This window comes from Cucumis melo, chromosome 11 (assembly GCF_025177605.1).
Source record: "Cucumis melo cultivar AY chromosome 11, USDA_Cmelo_AY_1.0, whole genome shotgun sequence".
Lineage (NCBI taxonomy): Eukaryota > Viridiplantae > Streptophyta > Magnoliopsida > Cucurbitales > Cucurbitaceae > Cucumis > Cucumis melo.
Window position 1 is genome coordinate 32,629,281 of NC_066867.1, and position 21,290 is coordinate 32,650,570.

Sequence of the window (21,290 nt, forward strand, 5' to 3'; positions counted from 1 at the left end):
GAAATTGTTGGGGTATTTTTTTTATTCGAACTTGGAAATTATTGGTTACATATCCTGATTGGTTATAATGTTTAATATCTTGGGAACTGCTTTCGTCTTTTGGATTGGATTTAATGTCTATACTTTTAGTGTGACTAAATACAACCATTCAAATTTATCTAGAAAGTGACATCAAAAAATTGACTAAAAGTACTTGTTAAGACTAACGTGAGAATTACATATAAATTGAACGATCATGAGTTGTCTTCAAAATTAGATATCCAAATGTTATAAGGTTAGATGCATTATAAGTTGGTATGAACAAACACATATTAAAAGTTTATCTATTCTATTAGTGAAGTAACTAAACTCTCAATTTTCTCTCTTACGTGTTAATTTTCTCTTCTTTTATTTCACTATGTTACGTCCGAGAATAGCCAAAATCAATGGGACATAAAAATATGATTCTTGACAATCTAATAAAAGTTACTTTAGTAAAAAAAATCACTCAAAATCGATTATGGGATGGAGTAGCTAGTGATTCATGGAAAATCACTATTGTTATATTTATAGTTATTGAAATACCAAAAGGACCCCTCTTAACAAGGAAGCGAACCCTAATTCCACGTTCTCCTCTATCCTCTCTAATCCATCCCACTATCTCGCGCCCTCGCCTCAACCATTTCACATCCCCCCCACCTCTTCGACGTTCGTCCCGCCCAGCCGCATCCGCTAGCCAACTTCAATCTCTCTCCGATCTCTCTTGCCGACGCCAGTATTCTTCACGAGCTTAATCCCTATCTGGAGGCCGGCACCAGCTCTCTCTCACCAACTCCAATCGCGGCGGCATCATTCTCTCTCCACCACCCATCCCGCCGGCGGTAACTCTCTCTCGATATTACCTTTTTTTTTTTTTTTTTTAATCATATGTTGTTGTATTGCTATAAATCATATCAAAACGTTCACTGGGCCTTCTGTTGTGTCTCTTTGAAAGTTAATTTAATATCCTTTACCTGCTTAACCTCTCATGGAAACGATCAATTTTCGTGATTCAATGCATCCTCTCATGTATTTTTGTCATTTTGCAGCAGTATTTTCGTTTATTACGATGGCTGATGCTCATGAAACTGATAAGAACATTGAAATATGGAAAATTAAGAAGTTGATTAAAGCACTTGAAGCTGCAAGAGGTAATGGGACTAGCATGATCTCTCTCATCATGCCTCCGCGTGATCAAATTTCTCGTGTTACTAAGATGCTTGGTGATGAATTTGGAACTGCTTCGAATATTAAGAGCAGGGTGAATCGCCAATCTGTTTTGGGCGCTATCACATCTGCTCAGCAGAGACTCAAGCTGTATAACAAGGTTCCTCCAAATGGGCTTGTGTTGTATACTGGGACAATCGTGACTGAAGATGGAAAAGAAAAGAAAGTCACTATTGATTTTGAGCCTTTCAGGCCTATAAATGCATCTCTTTATCTTTGTGACAACAAGTTTCACACGGAAGCACTGAATGAATTGCTAGAATCTGATGACAAGTTTGGCTTCATTGTCATGGATGGTAATGGGACACTCTTTGGCACATTGAGTGGTAACACACGTGAAGTCCTTCACAAATTTAGTGTCGACCTTCCTAAGAAACATGGAAGAGGAGGTCAGTCAGCACTTAGGTTTGCTCGTCTTCGGATGGAGAAGCGGCACAACTATGTGAGGAAAACAGCAGAGCTTGCAACCCAGTTCTTTATTAATCCTGCCACTAGTCAACCCAATGTTGCAGGATTGATACTGGCTGGATCAGCTGACTTCAAAACCGAGCTCAGTCAATCCGACATGTTTGATCCTCGTCTTCAGGCCAAAATACTTAATGTTGTCGATGTCTCTTATGGAGGGGAAAATGGATTCAATCAGGCCATTGAATTGTCATCCGAAATCTTATCTAATGTGAAATTTATACAGGAGAAGCGCTTGATTGGAAAATACTTTGAAGAGATTAGCCAGGACACAGGGAAATATGTTTTTGGTGTTGACGACACACTGAAAGCTCTGGAGATGGGTGCTGTTGAAATACTCATTGTTTGGGAAAATTTGGATATCAATAGGTACGTATTAAAAAATGCTTCCACCGCTGAGATTGTCATAAAGCACTTGAACAAGGAACAGGAAGCCAATCAAAGCAACTTCCGTGACTCCGCCACCTCTGCTGAGTTGGAGGTTCAAGAAAAAATGGCGTTGCTGGAATGGTTTGCGAACGAGTACAAGAAGTTTGGTTGCACACTGGAATTCGTTACCAACAAATCACAGGAAGGATCACAGTTCTGCAGAGGTTTTGGTGGTATTGGAGGAATTCTTCGTTACCAGCTTGACATAAGATCATTTGATGAACTATCTGATGGGGAAGAGTACGATGATTCTGAATAGCAATCAATCAATCACTCCCCGTGGCTGGTGCAGATGGGGGATCAAGCGCTTGCACCAGCGCCCAGGGTTCGCGGAGGTTAGTCTTGGTTTGAACTGGAAAAAGTTTAAGAAGGCTTTTATAAGATTTAATTAGTCCCTATCTCACCGTACTTGTTCGCCAACAAGAGCTCAGCTCAACCGGCACATGTACGCACGTGAGGATAAAAAGGACCCGGCTTCATATTAACCCATCTCTCTATGCTTGTTCTTGTTTCTTATACCAATAATTGTCTTAATTTATACTTATATACTGTGCTTCAACCAACGTTTTCTACTTGTAGGGGTTATGTCCTTTTGATCTGGATTTGGCGTCTATCTAATTGATCGATAAGGATGCGTGCTCCAATCTTTTGCCACAGTGCTCTGCCCTTGTTCTCGTGGAATGGTTGCTGTCTACAGCAGATACTCAATTACAAAATGTTTGAAGTATTGCAATTATATTCAATGCTCGTAAGCTCTGAACTTTTTGAGTTTGTGTCATTTCGACTATTTTTCGTTGCTGATAAACCATGTCAGTTGGATCTGAATTCATATGCATTTTACAATATTTGAAGGTTGTTCTTGTTAGGATTGGTTTTCGAATCTCTGAGAATTAGGCTACAAAATTGTTTCTGAAACCAACTTTATTAAAGTTGCATCTAAACAATATTTAATTCGTTAATAGAATGCATTGTCTAAGCTGCTTGTTTGGTCTACCGAGTTTCTATTGAATTTGTTTATATAAAGTGCTTCTAGATAAGATACTTAAACTAATTTTTCTTTTACAAGTGCTTAATAAGCAAATATATTTATGACATTTTGGTATGCATTTAAAAGTTTGTACTTTTGTGAAGTTGGTAATGTCTAGAAACAGCCTCGAATCGAATTTCAGTTAGGGTGAATTGGATTCAAATTTTACCATAAACAGCCTCGAGTCACCCTTCACTTAGGGTGGAAAAAGAGATGCCATCTTATCTTATCATAAATATGTTTTTGCTGTAACATGAAATATTAGAGTTGGAATCCCTCTCTTCTTTGTTACATATTTCATCAAATCTTTTTTGCAATTATCGATAAACAAGGATGTTGGCCTATTTTCTAAAAACGAAAAGAGAAAAAAAAGAAAAAAAAAAAAAAAGCCACCTTTTGCCAAATGTATATTCAATAGGCTAAAAATAAAGTTAAACTCTCGGTTTGAAATTACGGTTAAGATTTAGTTAGATTTTTTTCATAAATAAATTGACAAAATAATTAAGATTTGATGTTTTTGACATAAAATAACAAAAAATTAAGACGTAATTTTGATGGTATGCAAATTTAGAAGTTCAATTATCAGATCAATACATTTTAAATTGGAAAATTGTATCGCATAGTATAGATATAGTAAATATGATAAGTAATTAATGAATGATATTATATGAGTATGAAACAACCATTTTCGAATTTGCTACTTTTATAATTTAAAAATTAAAGTAACGTAGATTTTATTATTATAATTTTTTTTTGCTATTTTAACAAATATCGAAACTATATTGAGAACATTTTTTATCCATAAATTTACACCTATTTTGCATTATGAAAATCATGTTTTTTTCTAGAGAAAAAATAAGTTATTGTGATGGGAAAGAGAGATACGATACGTCTATTTTTTGAAATGTACAAAACCAATTGTTCCTTTTTCTTTTCTTTTCCTTTTTTCTGACTTTCAGTGTTCGAAGATAAAAGGAACAAAAAAGAGAGGCAAACTCTGCACTAAGCTAAATAATCGTACATATATTTTAAAGTAAGGAAATTTCAAAAGCCATCAAAGTGTTGTAAATACAGCAAAAACAAAAACTCCGTACATATTTTTAGAATATTCTTTACCCAAAGAAAAAAAAAAGGAAAAATGAAATAAAGGGAAAAGAAAAGAGAGCCCAACTCTTACAAAGAGAGGCAAAAGATCCGCCTAACATTCCCCTGGCTGGGAAGTGCCATGCTTAGACTTCTCAAATGGTTTTTTAAAAAATGTCCACAAATCAGCACGACAGGATCGCCATTGATGAATACTTATAGATGAGCCACCACAGTAGTCACAGCAATAATTTTCTACTATTATTCCTACAACCACAAACAGAACAATGAATAACATACATGATATACATATAAAAAAGAAATATGCTCAAAAAAAACGTGAGAGAAAACAACCGATCGAAGGCATAAAGGTTTGTGGTACCTGCTCCATAGGTGTAGATTCATCATTCGTTACATGTTCTTCATCTCCGCTACCAGACGTTGTCTTATCATCTTTATCTTTTGTGATGTTTGGTGCGGTATTATCTTCTAGAAGATTCAAATCTGCAGGTAACTGACCTGACTTAAGCGCCTGTGCCAACAAAGAATTTTCCAACGTTATTATTCCCATAACATTTAAATAGAGATTTTTCTCCTGCATTTTCCTTTTGAGGAGGGAGGGTCTGTAGAAGACAAAAAAAAAAAACGAAGCATACCTGTTCTAATCTTGCAACCTCTTCAAGGGTTTGGGAATTAACAATGGCCGCCTGTAACGTAAAGAATGGATTGATCAGAAGATGTTGTAGGAAACATGTGATGGTGAAACACTTCTTTAAAAGCCAAGTGCAAATAAACCAATGCAGATCAAACTAAAGGAATTAATTCCGTGTATTTGAAAAGATCACATAAATGTCCAAGAACAAATCAATCGAGTTGGCATACACTAATATATTAGGTGATCCCATATCAGGAATGTTACTATTTACCATTGGAATTTTTAATCCCTAAAAATAAATTTCTTGTTATACTTTTAGGGATGAGGAAATGGTAGTCAACAAAAGAGGTTCGGAAAAATACAATTTTTGTCTTTTGAGTTTTAACAAAAACCACTGTTAATTGACCAAGGAAAAAATGACGAGTAAGCAATATTTTATTTCCCTTCCTTTATCTCCATTCTCCCTTTTTCTTCTGTAGACATTGTCGTCCCCCCATCTCACTTAAAAGATTAATCAACATTTTCACATGTAAGCATTATGAATTAAAATGTCAAGGACTATATAGAACTATTTACTAGACCTCATGAATTAAAATGTCTGTTTTGAAACTTCAGCAATTTTTTTCTAGCAAATTGACTCCGAACTCCGGACCGAAAGTGCATTTTACCCTAAGAGTTTTAGAACTTGACCTTTCTCCAAACAAAAAGGCAGGTGAACTTAAATTTTTTATATAAAGTACACACCTTTATAGCTATAATTTGCTCCGGTGTTGGCGCAGACACGTTTGGAGTTTGTTTCTCCTCCACAGGTTTGGATGCCTTCTCTACCTCACCTGAAACGAATGTCTTCACAGATTCCTTCTTTGCTTCTTCTTCAACTTCCTTAGACGAAAATAAATTCCTAGCCTCCAATCTCTCCTGTCATTTCACATTTAGAAATGAAGAGATGCAGTAGGCATTGGTTATCTAGTAACCAAAGTCCGTCACAACAGGAAATTTTTGTATAAACTCACCAATTAGATTCAAGAATAAAATTAGACTCTAAACCAAGCATACACATTGAATCGGAGTTGAATGAAGTAGAGTGGAACCCTACTTGTCCAAAAATAGTGACTCTTACACGTGAACATCCTAGATGTCCACGGATGTTCTACTCTAATAGAATAAAGTTCAATTCTATTTATAGGCACTCCTTCAGTATTTTTACTTCTTATTTTTCTAGCCAAAAAACTAATTCTCAGGCACATGATTGTTAATAATAAATAGCTGGACATTAAAACTGAATTCATTTGAATTCTTCAGGTATTAACATAAGAGCATATGCACATTTATCATGTGCAGGAAACATGTACTCTTTAGTCTCTAATAAACAATAGAACATGGATTGCATAATATATGTATTTTTAAAAATAGCAAGAACTTAAAATTTTTTTAAGAACTATCGCAATCAAAGCACAACTTAGAGTCAAATATCATATTAAATACAATAAGAAAACTCAATGTCTACATACTTGCAAATACTAAAAGTTACAACATTTTCAAAATACACCATCGGCTCTAAAATTTTTGAAACAAACCTGAGATTGTCATCTAAATGTTTCGGGATTGTTGATGTAAAATGCAGAAACAAGCACAGAATTATAGCCATTCCTTAAATAGTAAGGTCTGAAAGCAGGAAAAAGTTACCTTGTTTCTGACTTTCTTGAAATCAAGCACGCGGACCGACTTCAACTTGTGAATGACATACAATCGATAATTTGGCTTCTTCGTAATATTGTTATCCAACAAACTAAGAAACTGAAGTTTCGAAAGGGATGCCAGCGGGTCAATCTCTACTAAGTTCACAAGTCTGTTGTTTGTAAGAACTAGTGTATGTAAATTTGGCAAGAACTCTGAAATGAACAAAGACAATTGATTTTTTAAGAACATAATTTCAAAAATAATACTGCTAGCCCATTAAATAACCATTTTAGTTTTTTGGTTTCTTATTTTTGAAAATTAAGCTTGTAAACACTACTTTTATATATAATTTCCTTATTCCATCACCTGCACTTAAATATCGTTTTAAAAAAGCCAAGAAAATTTTTTAAAAGTTAAATGAGTAGTTTTTAAAATCTTGATTTTGTTTTTGAATTTTGATTTAGACTTCAAATGTGTTCTCAAGAAAGGTGGAAAACTCACCAAAACAAAATTTTGAGAGTAAAAAAGCATAATATTTCGAAAAGAACACAGAACAAAAATGGTTACCATACGGCGCCTATATAATCCTATGAAGGCATAATGGAAAGCTCACCTCCAATATTTGGATTGATACGAGTGATTCTATTATTATTGATCAGCAATGTGCCCAATCGATTAAGATAGGGCATATTTTCCAGCTTTACAATCTCATTATCAGACAAATCAATGGCATCAAATTGATCCTGAAATTTTTGGTCGGAAAAGCTACCATTATATGTCTAGAAAATAAAAGGAAACAAAGAACAGACACCATTTTCTTTCATTTTTGTGAAAGCAAGATAAATTGCCAATCATTTTATCCCCGAACAAACAGATAAAGGGGAAACTTATGAGTTTAGATGAGAAAGCACTTCAAGTAAAAAATATTATGGTGTTGTAACCAAGTGTCTGTTGGCGCAACCTTCTTGGTGTATCAGTCCATTTTAATAGGAGAATAGTTTAGATGTATGCAATTTAACCTTAAAGATATAGTGGCACTGTTGTAGAAGTTTTATGGAGTAAATGATGTTCTTATCCCATTTGATGGCTCCCAAATGTAGAAGGTCATGATCACGGAGTTGATTGTTAGCCATGAGTTGTCAAAACCCAAGGTCCATTGATAGACACTCCTATTTCTTTCAAAATACTAATGATCCAAAAAACCGAAGTAGCTCTCCATAAGAATCTACAGAAAGAGGAGTCTTTGGGATGTAGGCTTGAGGAGGAGACTAGGAAATCGAAAATTAAAGAGTGCATCCTTTTCTCTCTTAAGCTCAATCTGATAAAGCTAGGCACTTATAAGGATGGACTGCTCTGGAAACTTGATTCAGACGGCCTCTTTTCTCATATGTTAGTTAACTTCAAGGTTGACTCCAATTTTACTATTATTGTTTTTTATACAAAACAACAATAACTGCTCGACTCTAATTAATCCAGTTGTGTTCTGCTCCTGTGGAGCTTATTTTGGAACGTGAGTGATGTGATTGGGTAAATTTTCAGTTGATATGGATGTTGGGAAAGTTGGTTGTTAGCTGTTAGAATAGTTAGTTAAGCTCGCTATTTTTCGTTAAGAGAAAGACTAGTATAAATACTAGTCCTATCTGTAAAGGGCACAATTTTGAGTCAAGAGAAAAATACTAACTGGTTTACACCAGTAAGTTCCTTAACAGGTCTGGGTATATTTATGGCCTACAGAAGTGTAATTACTCAAGATAGAAGGCAAAGGAGGTCATCACTTTCCATATAGCCATAATTCTATGGTAAGAAAACAATTAGTACTCAAATCTCATCCTTGTGGTTGAAAGGGACAATTGAATCCTCAATATGATAAAATTTAAAGCTTGAATGACTCAAGGGAAAATGCACAGCATATGGCCTCAAATTGGAATTTACTAGGCTGTCTTCAAGGAAAATGAAACTTTCAAACAAACTTCACAATGGTATAGAGAAAATGGGAACTATAATTACTCATTTGAAGTGAAGTTGAATTCTGTAGAAAGATTCTCGCCAGCATGTAAAGATAATTTAAATCTATGTTCGAGTTCCAGAGATTTAAAACAAAGAGACAGTAAGGAGGCAGTGGGAATGACTCACCTCGGTGGCACCTAGGTTTTCTATCACCGCTATCTTGTTACCTGGAGAGAAGAAGAAAGGAGTGAAGAAGGAAATGTGTGATGGAGAGAGTGAAAGAAGGAAGAGTTGAGAAAAGATAGAGAACCTCGAAGGTCCAGTTCTCGCTCTTTAATGGCATTGAAGAAATGAGGACTTTTCCAGATTAAATCGACCGTCAGTCTCACCATCTTCTTCTTCTTCTTCTTCTTCGACGACGACCAGAACGACGACGATGGGGTTTAGGGCTTTAGGAGGAAGAGAAGGGAAGGGAAGGCATCGACGAGGAACGACACCAAAAGACCGGTGCGTGGATCCATTAATGGACTTTCCCAAACGGCCCAAATAAATAATTCATATTTTTGGGTGTCTCTCTTTTTTTTTTTTCTTTTCTTTTTAACTATTATAGCAATTAAATTCAAAATCATTAAGTATATAGTAATATTTTCAAAAATTTACAAATATAACAAAATCTATCGATGATAGAAGTGTAGATTATGTTATAAATATTGGTTATAAGAGTTCATCATCGATAGGAATTCATTATTCATAAATTTTGCTATATTTGTAATTTTTTTAAAACGTTGTTGTATACTTAATTATTATTTCTAAAATTCCTACAAATTATAATTACCCTTAAAACAAAGTAACAAAAGTGGTTATGGTTATACTGAACCCAAAATTTGAGCAACAAAATTACAAGAAATTACACTTCACAGAGGAAGTAACACTCACATAACGTGTGGTCTTCGTATAATCATCCGTCATATTCTTCATTTTAGAGAATTGATAAAAAGATTAGTCTTAATTTTTTTTTAGTTTATTTGGTCAGATTTGTATGCATAATCTATTTAACTTAAGTAAAGATGAGGTTATCGAATGATTTTGATCGTATTGTGTTTATTGAACTAACTATGTACTGGAACGGATGTTTGGACAATGAGTGAATTTGTTGAATTTGACGAATTATTTAGCGGTGAGACTTAAAAGAGTTAGTAAGACATGGAATTAATTGTTTTTTTTTTTTTTTTTGTAATTGCACATTCAAACTCGTTGGACCAATAAAAACAATATAGAAGAACAAAATACAAGGACTAACATATTTACCCAAAGGCAAGAAAACCATTGGATGCAATTGTAGTGTTATTAAATACAAAGTAAACGAGAAGATTTGTTGGTTCAAAGCAACACTTATTGCAAAGAGAAATATGTCATTGTCCACTTTCCATAAATAGCCAATTGAAAATAAAGTTGTCTTTCTTAATGGAGATTTAAAAGAAGCTTACGTTCATTAACCTAATGACATATAAACAACAAAATATGATATGCAAAGTAAAAAAATTAAGCTCAACTTAAACAAATTGGAAATAACTTTTTTTTTTCCATTGAACATCGGTACATCCTTTGGTTTAATGGTACAAAGGTAAATTGCAATCTTTAAGGAAAATAAGTTTAAAGATGACCAAAGTAAACTTGGCTCAAAGATATTTGAATAACTCCTTTTCCTAGAGGTCGGAGGTTTAATCTCAAACCCCATAGAGAAAATAAAAGTTGAATAACTATATAAAATTTAATATCCTTACATGTTCAGTGGAGAATTTGTAATTTTCTCATACATGTAGGGTTTTTCTGTTGAATGACTATAAAAGACATTTGCTTCTGATACCCTTCTTCCTTCTGTCTTTTTCCACTCGCATGGGGATAATCTCCGGACTGCTTCAAATAATAGAAATTTAGAAAATTCACTAAATCTTTCATTTGCTCATTGGAACAAAAAAGGATGAAGTTCCAAGTTTTCTTCTATCATTCCATTTGAACAATATTCCAAGTTCTTCATTTATGAAAATCCATGGGCGCCCTTGCATAGCCACTGGCTTCAGTACATACCTCAATTTACTAATCCTATTTGACAGCCTAGATATACTGTGCTTATTAGTTTTATCAAATTGTTAGAACCAAAGTCCAGAGAATTCAAATTTTTGGTTTACAAGGATTCTAGATGGACACATTCTTGAACTTTTGTGCTTCTAACATTATCATGGAAAAGCCAAAACATGACTGTTAGAGCGAACTTAACTCAATGATAATTGAGCTTACCTTCCTCTCTACAGACCAAAGGTTTGATCCTCGAATCTATAGTTGTTGTTCCCCCAAAAAACAATCTATGAATGGAAAAGGCATCAAATAAACTTGTGTAAATGTCAAGAGCTCCTGCAGTTCAAGATTTCTGTTTTTTTATGGGTAGTACACGGCTAGAACTAGAAGATGTCTTCCCTGCCTGAAATTTCTCGACCATGGCATAGGCCTGTCGAAAAGATGTCAAATTAGCTCATAACTGGTTGTGCATTACTCATTTACATGATTAGAGAACGATTTACTAATTAAAAATAAATACTCAAATTTAACCATACATAAACAACTCACATTTAATGACTAACTGACAAGGATGGTCAAGGGAATTTGTGATTGCATTGACAGATAACATGTGGAAAATCAAAAGAAAGAAATGTAATCATGATCTAGATCAATTCTAATTGAAAAAAGTTGACATCCAATGTTGCTAGTTGGTGTATACAACAGATAGTTGAACGAAGCTTCATAAAAATAAGTCAGTTTCAATATTTTTTTATTTGGAGAAAATGACAATAATAGTTCTGGAAAGAGTGCTGACTAGAACTATAGGGTTGGTAATGATGTCCCCAATGGATAGCAAGAAATAATTTCATACGATGCTCTTGACTTTCGTCAAAACTTACATTTTACAAATGTCGGATCTCTATCCAATCAATATCTAAATATGAATGTACAAAGACACTGGAAGAGAGTGATCATGTGATCAAAGACTTCCTAACTTACCAATTGACAATGTCACTTTATCTACCTTATATATGATTTTGAAACTCAAATGTTGTTAACTTCCATATCAGTCCACATCGGAGACGATACGAGTATTAATCTTTTAGTCACTAAGCATACTAAATGGCACATAAGTAAAAACGGCACCTAAAATGAATGTCTTGGCCTAAAAACTTCTCATTACTCAAAAGGTTTGTCATGGAAAAATAAAATTAACGTCACCCTTCTCAATGCATCTCTCAAGTCTCAACCCCTCTTATTGGTTCCTTCCATCATAGGATCCCAAACAATGCGGACTCTGCATCTATAAATAATGGCTTGGTGCATTAATTTTACTACCTCGTGATCTTGAATGACTTTCTTTCAAATTTAATAATGAAGGGTTATGCAGATAGGTTGAGATTTTTGAGTAGATGAAAACAAAATTTTCAAATTAAATATTTATGGAAGTAATATTGAAGTAACAGAACGAGAAGTCATCAAATGTGCCATTTGTGCTTACCTTCCTCACACTGGACGTCAAGCCCATCGTTGACATAACCTTGTTCTCTACACATTTCCATAATATAGATTTCTTCTCCTGTTTCCGAAACAACTTGCTACCTTCACCTTTAAGAACACATACGTATTTGAAAGTAAAATAACTGAAATGGAAAAAAACAGGACTACAATTCATAAGTTTCCAAGAGAAAGAAAAAATTCCATAGCCATCCATAGCTTTTGACGAACAAAGTATTTTGCATAGTCAGAGAGAAACATGTCTATCTACAGCATCAGATTCAAGAAATCAGATGAAAATCAATTCCAAGTGAAAGTAAACAGCTTTCGTCGTTATCAACTTAAAATGCAGCAAAATGATCTAAGAGGCTGACATGATGATGCAGCAGGTGAAAGTATTAGGCCAAGTTGATGGTCAAGCTTAGAGTTGACAATATATCATCCACGGTAAGTGATATAGAGGTAGATAATAAACATGCACATATCGTTTTCACCCTATAAAATAAGTAGATCTCATACAGGTTAAGTTTTATAGCAAGTTGAAGTCATTGAGCTTATGAATACTTAATTCACAGATAGGGGTGAAAGGAGAAGTAACTCTAACCTTTTAAACATAACACCAAGTGCTCAACATATATCTTGAGACGGATGTGCGTGAAAACATGGATAAAATCTCCAACATCTTCTCTATTGACTATTTCAAAATTCTTTTTTGGTTCAAGTCCAAAGTTTTTACTCAATAGGCTATCGATGGATTCTCTCCTTGTGCTTGAATCAGCTTCTCCATCCAACGAGACAGATGGAAACTCCCATAGACCAGCAAGCAAACCTTCATCAGGCCTCTTGACAAGAAGAAATCTACTAGATTGCCCTAACTCAGATGTACCCTGACTTTCCAATATCTCAACCACACATACAGCAGAATAATCATGTCTTTGTTTGGTCTTTATCCCCTTAGCGGGATAATCTGTGACAAGAACTGAACTATCACGCTTTGAGATTGAAAGGGCCTCACAGTGATCAAACACGGGGCACGTTGAGCAGCTTGGGTTTGTTGGAGTGCATAAAGTTGCACCAAGTTCCATGAGTGCCTGATTGAAATCCCCAGGCCTGGAAAGATCAACTAATTGAGCAGCTGCCTTCCTAATCCCACTCCCCCAACAAAGAAAAAGAGAGATGAGATAAGGCAATTATATTAGGACGGTTAAATGAGCATGAACTCCAAACTAGTATGAATCAAATATATAAAAAAAACTCTATCTTATTATTTTTAGCATTAGTAACCAATATAAAAACAATGATAATACAATGGTTAAATGAGGAAAGCTGACCAAACTTGCTTGATCAACTTCGGGTCTTTTGGGTTTCCTGAAATAGCCTTTAATCGAGCAATTACCCTTATCACATTACCATCGACTACAGGCACCACCTGATTAGGAAACATATTTAGAAGTGTTCCTTGTGAGTTGAGTATGGAAAAAAATAGACCAGAAAAGCACTCACTTCACCGAACGCTATAGAGGCAATAGCCCCTGCTGTGTATTCTCCAATTCCTGGAATTTTTCGAAGGGAAGAAACTGTTTTAGGAAATCTACCGCCTTCTTTGACTATCATCTTTGCACCCTAGCGACAAGATTAGAAAGGGGTATCCATCATTTCAATTATTTTATACTTTATTAGTATTATTTTGACAAAAACGTGAACTACCATTGAGATTTGAAAATTTGAAACATGATTACAATCACCTCCTCATCTTTCAAACATCTTTTAATACAAATTTATTCACACTTTGTTTCCAAAAGTTTATTGACTTGCAGTTAGATTAAAGAAGTGAAATATAGAAACTCATATTCAAATATCAACCTAAATCATGTCCAAGTTAACTGAAAGGAATAACGATGGTATCAGGTATTAAAGGAATTGAAGCTTCTGGTGCAGAGAGTAAAGATTACCTCAAAAAGAAAACGAGCTCGTCTATAATACCCCAAGCCTGCCCACATTTCATTCACCTCCTAACAGACATCGAAATTCATTTACTCACACTAAAGAAGACATTAACGTAGCTCAAAGTAAACTCCAAACAAACCTCAAGAGAAGCACGAGAGAGATGTTGAACGGTAGGCCATTTAAGCATCCAACGGTTGTAAAATTGGACGACGGTCTGAACTCTGGTCTGCTGCAGCATTATTTCTGAAACCCACACACCGTAAGCCCGTGTTTCAGGTTCCCCTTTGTCCAAGCTCCTCCATGGAAGGTCCCTGCGGCTACGGTCGTACCAATCCAATAGCGAGGCCCTGATTGTCTGAACATTGTCTATGCTGAACATAATATCTTCAATGTCAACAACTGCTTCACTTTTAGACGGACTTCGGCTCCGGCGTTTCCGTTTCGTCGTGGGTTTCTTTTTCCGACGAAAGTCAGTCTTTTTCTTCACATTCTCCTCGTTCTCATTCTTTTCTCCGTCGCTCATACTGCAACAGCCCGACCCACTACTCCGATTACTCGTCAGTAATCGCCCACAACTTCAAATTTGGCAAAGCAGAAAAATTGTAGATGAAGAGAAAGTTGCTGACCAAAGAGAAGGCGCAAGAAGAAATGAGAAACGACTATGGATGGAAGATGTAGCGATGTACGAGGACTTGGTCCATAATAAATGCAGAAAGGTTAGAAGAAAATCACCTGATTGGGGCGGGAAATACAAGTTTGACATCGATATGGGGTGTCAAAGCTAGAAGTGAATAACAATTCTACACTCTAGAGCATCATATATTTAATTTATTTTAGGTTACACCACTCTTTTATTATTATTCTTTCGATGAATGTCCTTTTACCAAGGCTCAGTCCTGAACTGCTTAAATCCTAAACTGACATATGTTAACAAGTAGAAGATATATACTAGGAAGCAAAACAAAGCATGTCGAAGGAACTCAGCAAAATGAACATGTAACTTTGAAAAATTGATGTTTCTTATCTTTTCACAAATGTCACGACACAATAACCGATTTGTTCCACAACTCCATTTTTACAAGTTGAAATTACTCTTAAACAACCAACTCAATCTAAAACTGGATAAATGCAAATTTAACATAATATCTAACATTTTTCCCATCTATGTATTTGAAATAATCAAGAAAATGTTAGAAAAGACATTCTTAAACCACCTAGTTTTGTTCCCATTTTCTGTGCATATTTACATTTTAGGGCGGGCAAGTGTATTTTGTTGTCTAAGCAAGGATTTGAATCGTCCTTTTTCAAGCTGTTAAGATTTAGATCATGCCCATACTTTACATGATAAGTCTTTCAAAGCATCAAAACTACTCAAGTGTGACATTTGGTACCATAAAATTTGAAGAATATATAATAAATAGAAGGGGATAAGATCTTAACTTCCTGATATAACGATGTTAAAATATGACAGTGATAAACTACACTCGATCGGTATGTATACAAATGGTATCAAGTCTTTATTCAATAAAAACATAGTTAACGAACAAAAACGAGAGAATGCTACTGATTCAAGTAAACAAGAACAAAATCAAAGCTGCTTTCATTTTTTTTTTTGTTTTCATTTGGATTTAGCTCATTCCTTTCCATTCCATATTGAGACTAATTTAAGCTTTTGCTGAGAAGCTGACATGAATGCCATCACCAAATTTGAGAATAGGACTTCGAGAAACTTCTCCTCCCTTCACCACTTTCCAACTGTAAAATGAAATTCCCAACATATAAATAATTATGCAGTTTTTGTTGAGTTAAACAAAAGACGACAAATGAAAGTTTATATAACAAGTCATAGACTAATGAAAGATTACCTATACTTGGTGACAAGAGTGTGGAGGAAGATGGCCATGAAAACCCTGCTGTAATCTGCCCCGGCGCATTGTCGAGTTCCTCCTCCAAAAGGCTGCAAGTTCTTCGAAACCGAATACTGGTCTTGGTCCTACAACAATGTTATAACCTAATGAGTTGCAGATTCACACACCTCATATGTGCTTCCTACCTTAAGCTAAAATTATTTATGATGTCTATGTTTAATTACACGTTTGGAACACTTTAGTATACCTTCCAGCGCCATGGGTTGAAGTCCAAGGGATCCTTATGGGTTTCAGGGTTCAAATGAAGAGCTGAATTGGCAACCATTATCGTCCACCCTGCTGGAATTGTATATCCTGCATGCATTTTCACGACCAAACTCAACGTACGGCACATGTTGATACATGCATTATACAAATTTTTTAATTTAAATCCAATATGGTTACTTACCTCTTATGTTCACATCTTTTGTAGTTCTCCGCAACAGAAAAGGCATTGCGTTTGATAATCTAAAAATTTCGTATATAACCTGTGCATGCATGTGCTATATTATTACATACATACAACTACTTCAACTCTAAACACCGTTACGTTTATCATAATTATAACTTACGTAAAGTGTAAATGTCATTGACTTGTATTCCTCCCATGTGATGGGAGATTCTGGATCTTTTCTCTGTTTCAAAAACTTCTCATGCTCAGCCTGTCGATGTATACCTTTTAGTTACTTTAGCCCAAGTTACAAATATATGCTTGAATTGACTCTCGAAGTGTTTTAAAATACTTTCGATAATTACTTACAGTCAACTCTTCAACGACGGATGGATTTTCTGCAAGTAACTTGAACATCAGGGTAAGAGATCCAGAAACAGAGCCACTGGCAAATAAAATACCAAACAACAAATTGACAACGAACTCTTCAGTGAGAAACTGTTCGTTTTCAATGTCGCGAAGGGCTTGATCGAGAAAATCCCCACGAGCAGCGGCAACGGAGGCTTGGTGCCTCTCTTTGACGAGAGTTTTGAACATGTTGACCAACTTCTTTTGTGCCTTAAGACACTTGTTATACTTAGTTCCTGGGATGTTCACTGGGAAAGACATGAAACCATCAGCTAATGTGATTAAGCTCTCACTTATATTCTCATTAGACTTTTCAGGGTCATATCCGAACATTACATCCGCATTGAAATCGTATAACATCTGCACACAACGATAATAAATTAATACAGTTAGTTTAGTATTTTTAAACTCTCATTTCCTAACTATTTTGTTTTTTTGGACTCGAAACATACGGTAAGAGTTCCGCGTTGCACTTCTACGGAGGGCTGGTTAGACCATTGGATGAGGACTTTATCAACGTATCGTTGGATATCAGCCAGTAGCTTGGACTTGAGACTTTCAGAACCGAAGTGGTTTAAAGTGATGCTTCGAAGGTACTTATGGATGGCTCCACCGGCGGTGGTTTTAGCCTCGCCGTCTTGCTTAAACACCTTGGAGATGGAATCTAGATACCAAAGCTCCACAGTCCTTCCCTCTTGGTTGTATATGAAACTGTTGATTTCAGGGTCAGCTGTTACAACAATGGATCGACCCACCAAACTCGTCCGGAATATGGGTCCATATCTGCACATTCAAAGACCAGAAAAGGTAAATTTGTGTTGGCAAATAATAAACAAATAAGAGAAGAAGAGATTTAAAAAAAAAAAAAAAAAAAAGAATAGTAAAGAACAATTATTACTTCTGAACTCTTTTCTTGATGAAGGGAGGAAGGTCAAGAGTGTAACCGGGAGCAATGAGCTGAAGGGTTTCTCCGATGAGAGGGAAGCCCATGGAACCCGGAGGAAGAACTCCATTACATTTAGGATTTCTCCATCTATAAACCAAGTAGGTCAAACCTATAACCACCACTGCAGCGACCACGGCTAATCCGGTCACCGGCGTCGACATTATTGATGGAACCTCCATAATTTTCTCAAAAAAAATCTCTTTCTTTCATTAACAGCTAGCAAAGAAAGAGTATATATATATATATATATATATATATATATATATATGAAGTATTTGTATCTTAGCTTTTGCAACATTATATTATCAAATCAATTAGTTTTTTCATTTCTCTCAACATCATTGGCCACGTGATACATGCCAAACCAGACCCTTCTCTCTCTTTTTTTTCTTTTACAATAATATATGTGGGTTTAATTTCTTTTAAAATAAAGTTTCATTTTTTATATATATAGTTTAACAATTTTTGTTTATATATATGTTATAAAGTAGTTGGCTGATTGGCAACTAGCAAGCACTGATGCATGTGTACTGTACACTGTGACTGTGAGCTGCTCATATGTGTGTGGTTATAATAATTAAGGAAGAATGGCAGTCCAAATCCAGAAAATAATATAAGATATTATTTGTGACCTAAATTAAACTAAATTAATCATCAAGGTTTTGTCTCTCAAGAAACAATAATGTGATTCACGTGTTTTCTCATATAATATATCATATTATAAGGTAAGTTTTAATAATATTCAGAAGAAAAGAAGGTTGAAACATTCTAAACAATAGGAACTAATTAACTAAAAACTTTAAAACACTATTTTATAACTCTCATATCTTTGAATCTCCTGATTTTAGCACTTAAATTTACCATTTAATTTTGAAATGGTAATTAGTATTTTATATATATATATATATTCTATATAAGTTTTTTTTTAAACAAACAACATAATTTAGAGGTAAATTTAATTCAAATTTAATTAGGTTAGTTCCACATTTTCTAAATTGCAAAAATAACAAATTTAAAAACAAATAGCTCTCTCGTACTCCTTTGATAATTCTCTGACTATTGGTTGTTTTTTCTAAAGTTTTTTTGTCATATGATATGATGCAATTTTCCAAAGATTTATTAGAATTACATAAATTAAGTTTAGATATTACTATATAAATCATCAACCCATTTGATATTATTTTAAAAATCCTTAGTTCTGCAAGACAAAAAATTAAAAATTACAAGACTACTAATTGTTTAAACCATGATAAATATATTGATATCTCAAATTCATAGAAATGCTTATAAAAATATCAATAATATGTGAAGATCGATGAAAATTTCTAAAATTTATACAAATTAAAAAAAATCAAGTAAATTACTTAAATTAAATAAATATTTTATGGTTTATTGTTTATATTATAGTCTCACATTAACAACATTTTATTACATATTCTTTTAATAAAATAAAAATACAAATTCATCCTCAACGTCGATATCTAATTCATAAAAACCTAAAAATATCAATAGAAACATCGAAAAAAATCAACAAAATTTTAATATCAAGATTCTCTACCCAACATAAAATCGAATTTTATATCTACTGCATCATGAATACATCATAGAGAAAATTATACAACAAAAAAAAAATAAACAAATTTAATAATAGTAGAAAAAAAAAACACGTGATACACGATGAATGTTGCTCAAAAGATTTGACTTAAAACGGAGGCCCTTTGGGTTTGTTGTTCATTCATTTGTAACCAAATTTAAGTGAACGTAAGAGATCGATATCATATGGCTCCAAAAGTAGATATCATCAATGAAGAAATTATCAAACCTTCCATTCCAACCCCTAAAACCCTAAACCATTTGAATTTCTCCTTCTTAGATCAACTAGCTTTGCCTGTTTATGTTCCTCTACTTCTTTTCTACTCTCCCAAAAACAATCAAATTCCTTCCATTTCCCACCTCAAATCTTCACTCTCCAAAACCTTAACCCAGTTTTACCCGTTCGCCGGCCGAGTTAACGACGACAACCTCTCGATTTCTTGCACCGACGAAGGCGCTATCTTCGTTGAAGCTGAAACCAACTACTCTATCAACGACATTCTCACTCAACTCAATGTTGATTCCCTTAACCAATTCCTCCCTTTTCATCTCGCTAACAAAGGATGTATTGTACTCATCCAAACCACGACGTTTCAATGTGGAGGCATTACTGTTGGCTTACTCATGTCGCACAAGATTTCCGACGCGTCGTCCATTAGTTCGTTTGTCAAAACATGGACTTCCGTTCATGTTTCCGGTAACGATAATCCTCTGAGCGTTTCAAAACCCGAGTTCATTAGCGACAGTGTTTTGCCACCACCTAAGAATTTCCCAGTTACAACACCAACAACTCCAGATTCAGGAATTCACGCTAAAGGAATAACGAAGAGAATCGTTTTCTCTCATTCCAAAATCACTTCCCTTAAAGCTAAAGCTGCTAGTTCAACGGTAAAGAACCCAACACGTGTAGAAGCTGTAGCTGGTCTATTATGGAAATCCGCGATCTCTGCTTCAAGATCAACGTCCGGGCTTTCAAAAGCTTCCGTTCTTGGCCAAGCTGTGAATCTCCGGAAAAGATTAGAACCCAATTTACCCGACAACTCAGTAGGGAATGCCATCGGGTTTGTTACGCCGGAGACGGCAGTGGGAGCAGAGTTAGAGTTACAAAGTATGGTGGGGTTGATGAGGGAAGCGATTGAAGAGTTTAAGAAGAATGGGTACAAGAAATATCAAGATACAGAGGCTTACTTGAGCTATTTCAAAGCATTGATGGATCCAGATGGTCCGTATAACGGAGAGAAGAATTTCTATTTGTGTAGTAGTTGGAGCAGATTTGAATTTTACGAAGCGGATTTTGGATGGGGTTGCCCTGTTTGGTTCATTGGTGGGATTTCTATGTTTTCGAATTTTTTCTTGTTGTTGGATACAAGAGATGGAAAGGGAATCGAGGCATTGGTGAGTTTGAGTGAAGAAGATATGAGGCTGTTTGAATGTGACGAAGATTTGCTTGAATTTGGATCGTTTAATCCAAATGTTCTTCAGGTTGAAGATTAGTTTAAGATGTTTTGTAATAACGTTGGATTGCTACAAACTTTGATTCTCAGCTTCTTTTTGTTCGTTCTTATCTTCTGTTTTTTTAATTTCTATTATTTAAAAATGAAAATATGAATAATTGAATATGGGTTTAATAGTTATTTCGTTTTTAATATATTTTTTTCGTACATTTTTTTTAATTTCAATATTACAATGTAATCATGTGTATAAGAAAATGATTGTAAATAACAGAACTACTAAAAATATTTACAAATATATAAAAATTTCATATTATATAGAAAATTATATTTGTAGACATTGATAAAAATCTATTATTGGTGTGTTTGAAAAATGAAGATTCGATTAGCTAGATGTCTTTAGCTAACACACGAGTTAATAACTCTTTTTTTAAAAAAAAACATACGAGTTAATAATTGAGAGAATACTAAGTAAACATTACTATCAGAACATCGAACATTGGTAACCCTAGTTCGGTGACATAGCATCTACATCTGGAGTGCTTGACCGATGATAAGAGA

General features: G+C 34.6%; 5 protein-coding genes across 10 annotated transcripts; 2 read left to right on the forward strand and 3 right to left on the reverse strand.

Annotated features, from left to right (window-relative positions):
• The first annotated feature begins 568 nt into the window (after positions 1 to 568).
• Positions 569 to 3,132, forward strand: LOC103498902 (eukaryotic peptide chain release factor subunit 1-3-like). Of its 4 annotated transcripts, none has more exons than XR_007824947.1 (3): positions 569 to 860; positions 1,071 to 2,474; positions 2,719 to 3,132. XR_007824947.1 is itself a non-coding variant. In XM_051092064.1 (2 exons), exon 2 carries the CDS (start codon positions 1,088 to 1,090, stop codon positions 2,396 to 2,398), a length of 1,311 nt encoding a protein of 436 aa, XP_050948021.1. In that variant the 5' UTR covers positions 569 to 860; positions 1,068 to 1,087; the 3' UTR covers positions 2,399 to 3,132. The 4 variants fall into 4 exon arrangements, 2 of the variants coding, with proteins under 2 accessions (XP_050948021.1, XP_050948022.1); XR_007824946.1 differs by having other exon boundaries at positions 570 to 860; positions 1,068 to 2,474; XM_051092064.1 differs by having other exon boundaries at positions 1,068 to 3,132.
• Positions 3,133 to 4,169: 1,037 nt separating this feature from the next.
• On the reverse strand, positions 4,170 to 9,059 carry LOC103498903 (U2 small nuclear ribonucleoprotein A'). Its single transcript, XM_008461710.3, has 8 exons — positions 8,842 to 9,059; positions 8,718 to 8,758; positions 7,198 to 7,327; positions 6,591 to 6,796; positions 5,649 to 5,822; positions 4,906 to 4,956; positions 4,632 to 4,781; positions 4,170 to 4,516 (listed from the first exon to the last, which is right to left on the reverse strand). The coding sequence occupies exons 1-8, from the start codon at positions 8,921 to 8,923 to the stop codon at positions 4,511 to 4,513; spliced, it is 840 nt and encodes a 279-aa protein (XP_008459932.1). The 5' UTR covers positions 8,924 to 9,059; the 3' UTR covers positions 4,170 to 4,510.
• A 1,025-nt stretch (positions 9,060 to 10,084) lies between these two features.
• On the reverse strand, positions 10,085 to 14,931 carry LOC103498904 (adenine DNA glycosylase). Of its 3 annotated transcripts, XR_007824948.1 has the most exons (9): positions 14,766 to 14,931; positions 14,173 to 14,654; positions 14,039 to 14,098; positions 13,590 to 13,709; positions 13,418 to 13,515; positions 12,691 to 13,229; positions 12,091 to 12,197; positions 10,830 to 11,037; positions 10,085 to 10,445 (listed from the first exon to the last, which is right to left on the reverse strand). XR_007824948.1 is itself a non-coding variant. In XM_008461712.3 (7 exons), exons 1-7 carry the CDS (start codon positions 14,554 to 14,556, stop codon positions 10,951 to 10,953), a joined length of 1,395 nt encoding a protein of 464 aa, XP_008459934.1. In that variant the 5' UTR covers positions 14,557 to 14,914; the 3' UTR covers positions 10,085 to 10,950. The 3 variants fall into 3 exon arrangements, 1 of the variants encoding a protein (XP_008459934.1); XR_539663.3 differs by lacking the exon at positions 14,766 to 14,931 and having other exon boundaries at positions 14,173 to 14,757; XM_008461712.3 differs by having other exon boundaries at positions 10,085 to 11,037; positions 14,173 to 14,914.
• Positions 14,932 to 15,447: 516 nt separating this feature from the next.
• LOC103498905 (beta-amyrin 16-alpha-hydroxylase CYP87D16-like) lies at positions 15,448 to 18,117 on the reverse strand. The gene is made up of 8 exons (XM_008461714.3): positions 17,638 to 18,117; positions 17,192 to 17,522; positions 16,701 to 17,099; positions 16,513 to 16,602; positions 16,350 to 16,428; positions 16,149 to 16,255; positions 15,899 to 16,026; positions 15,448 to 15,788 (listed from the first exon to the last, which is right to left on the reverse strand). The coding sequence occupies exons 1-8, from the start codon at positions 17,862 to 17,864 to the stop codon at positions 15,698 to 15,700; spliced, it is 1,452 nt and encodes a 483-aa protein (XP_008459936.1). The 5' UTR covers positions 17,865 to 18,117; the 3' UTR covers positions 15,448 to 15,697.
• Positions 18,118 to 19,402: 1,285 nt separating this feature from the next.
• LOC103498906 (BAHD acyltransferase BIA1-like) lies at positions 19,403 to 20,912 on the forward strand. The gene has a single exon (XM_008461715.3). The coding sequence runs from the start codon at positions 19,465 to 19,467 to the stop codon at positions 20,770 to 20,772; it is 1,308 nt and encodes a 435-aa protein (XP_008459937.2). The 5' UTR covers positions 19,403 to 19,464; the 3' UTR covers positions 20,773 to 20,912.
• The last annotated feature ends 378 nt before the right edge of the window (positions 20,913 to 21,290 follow it).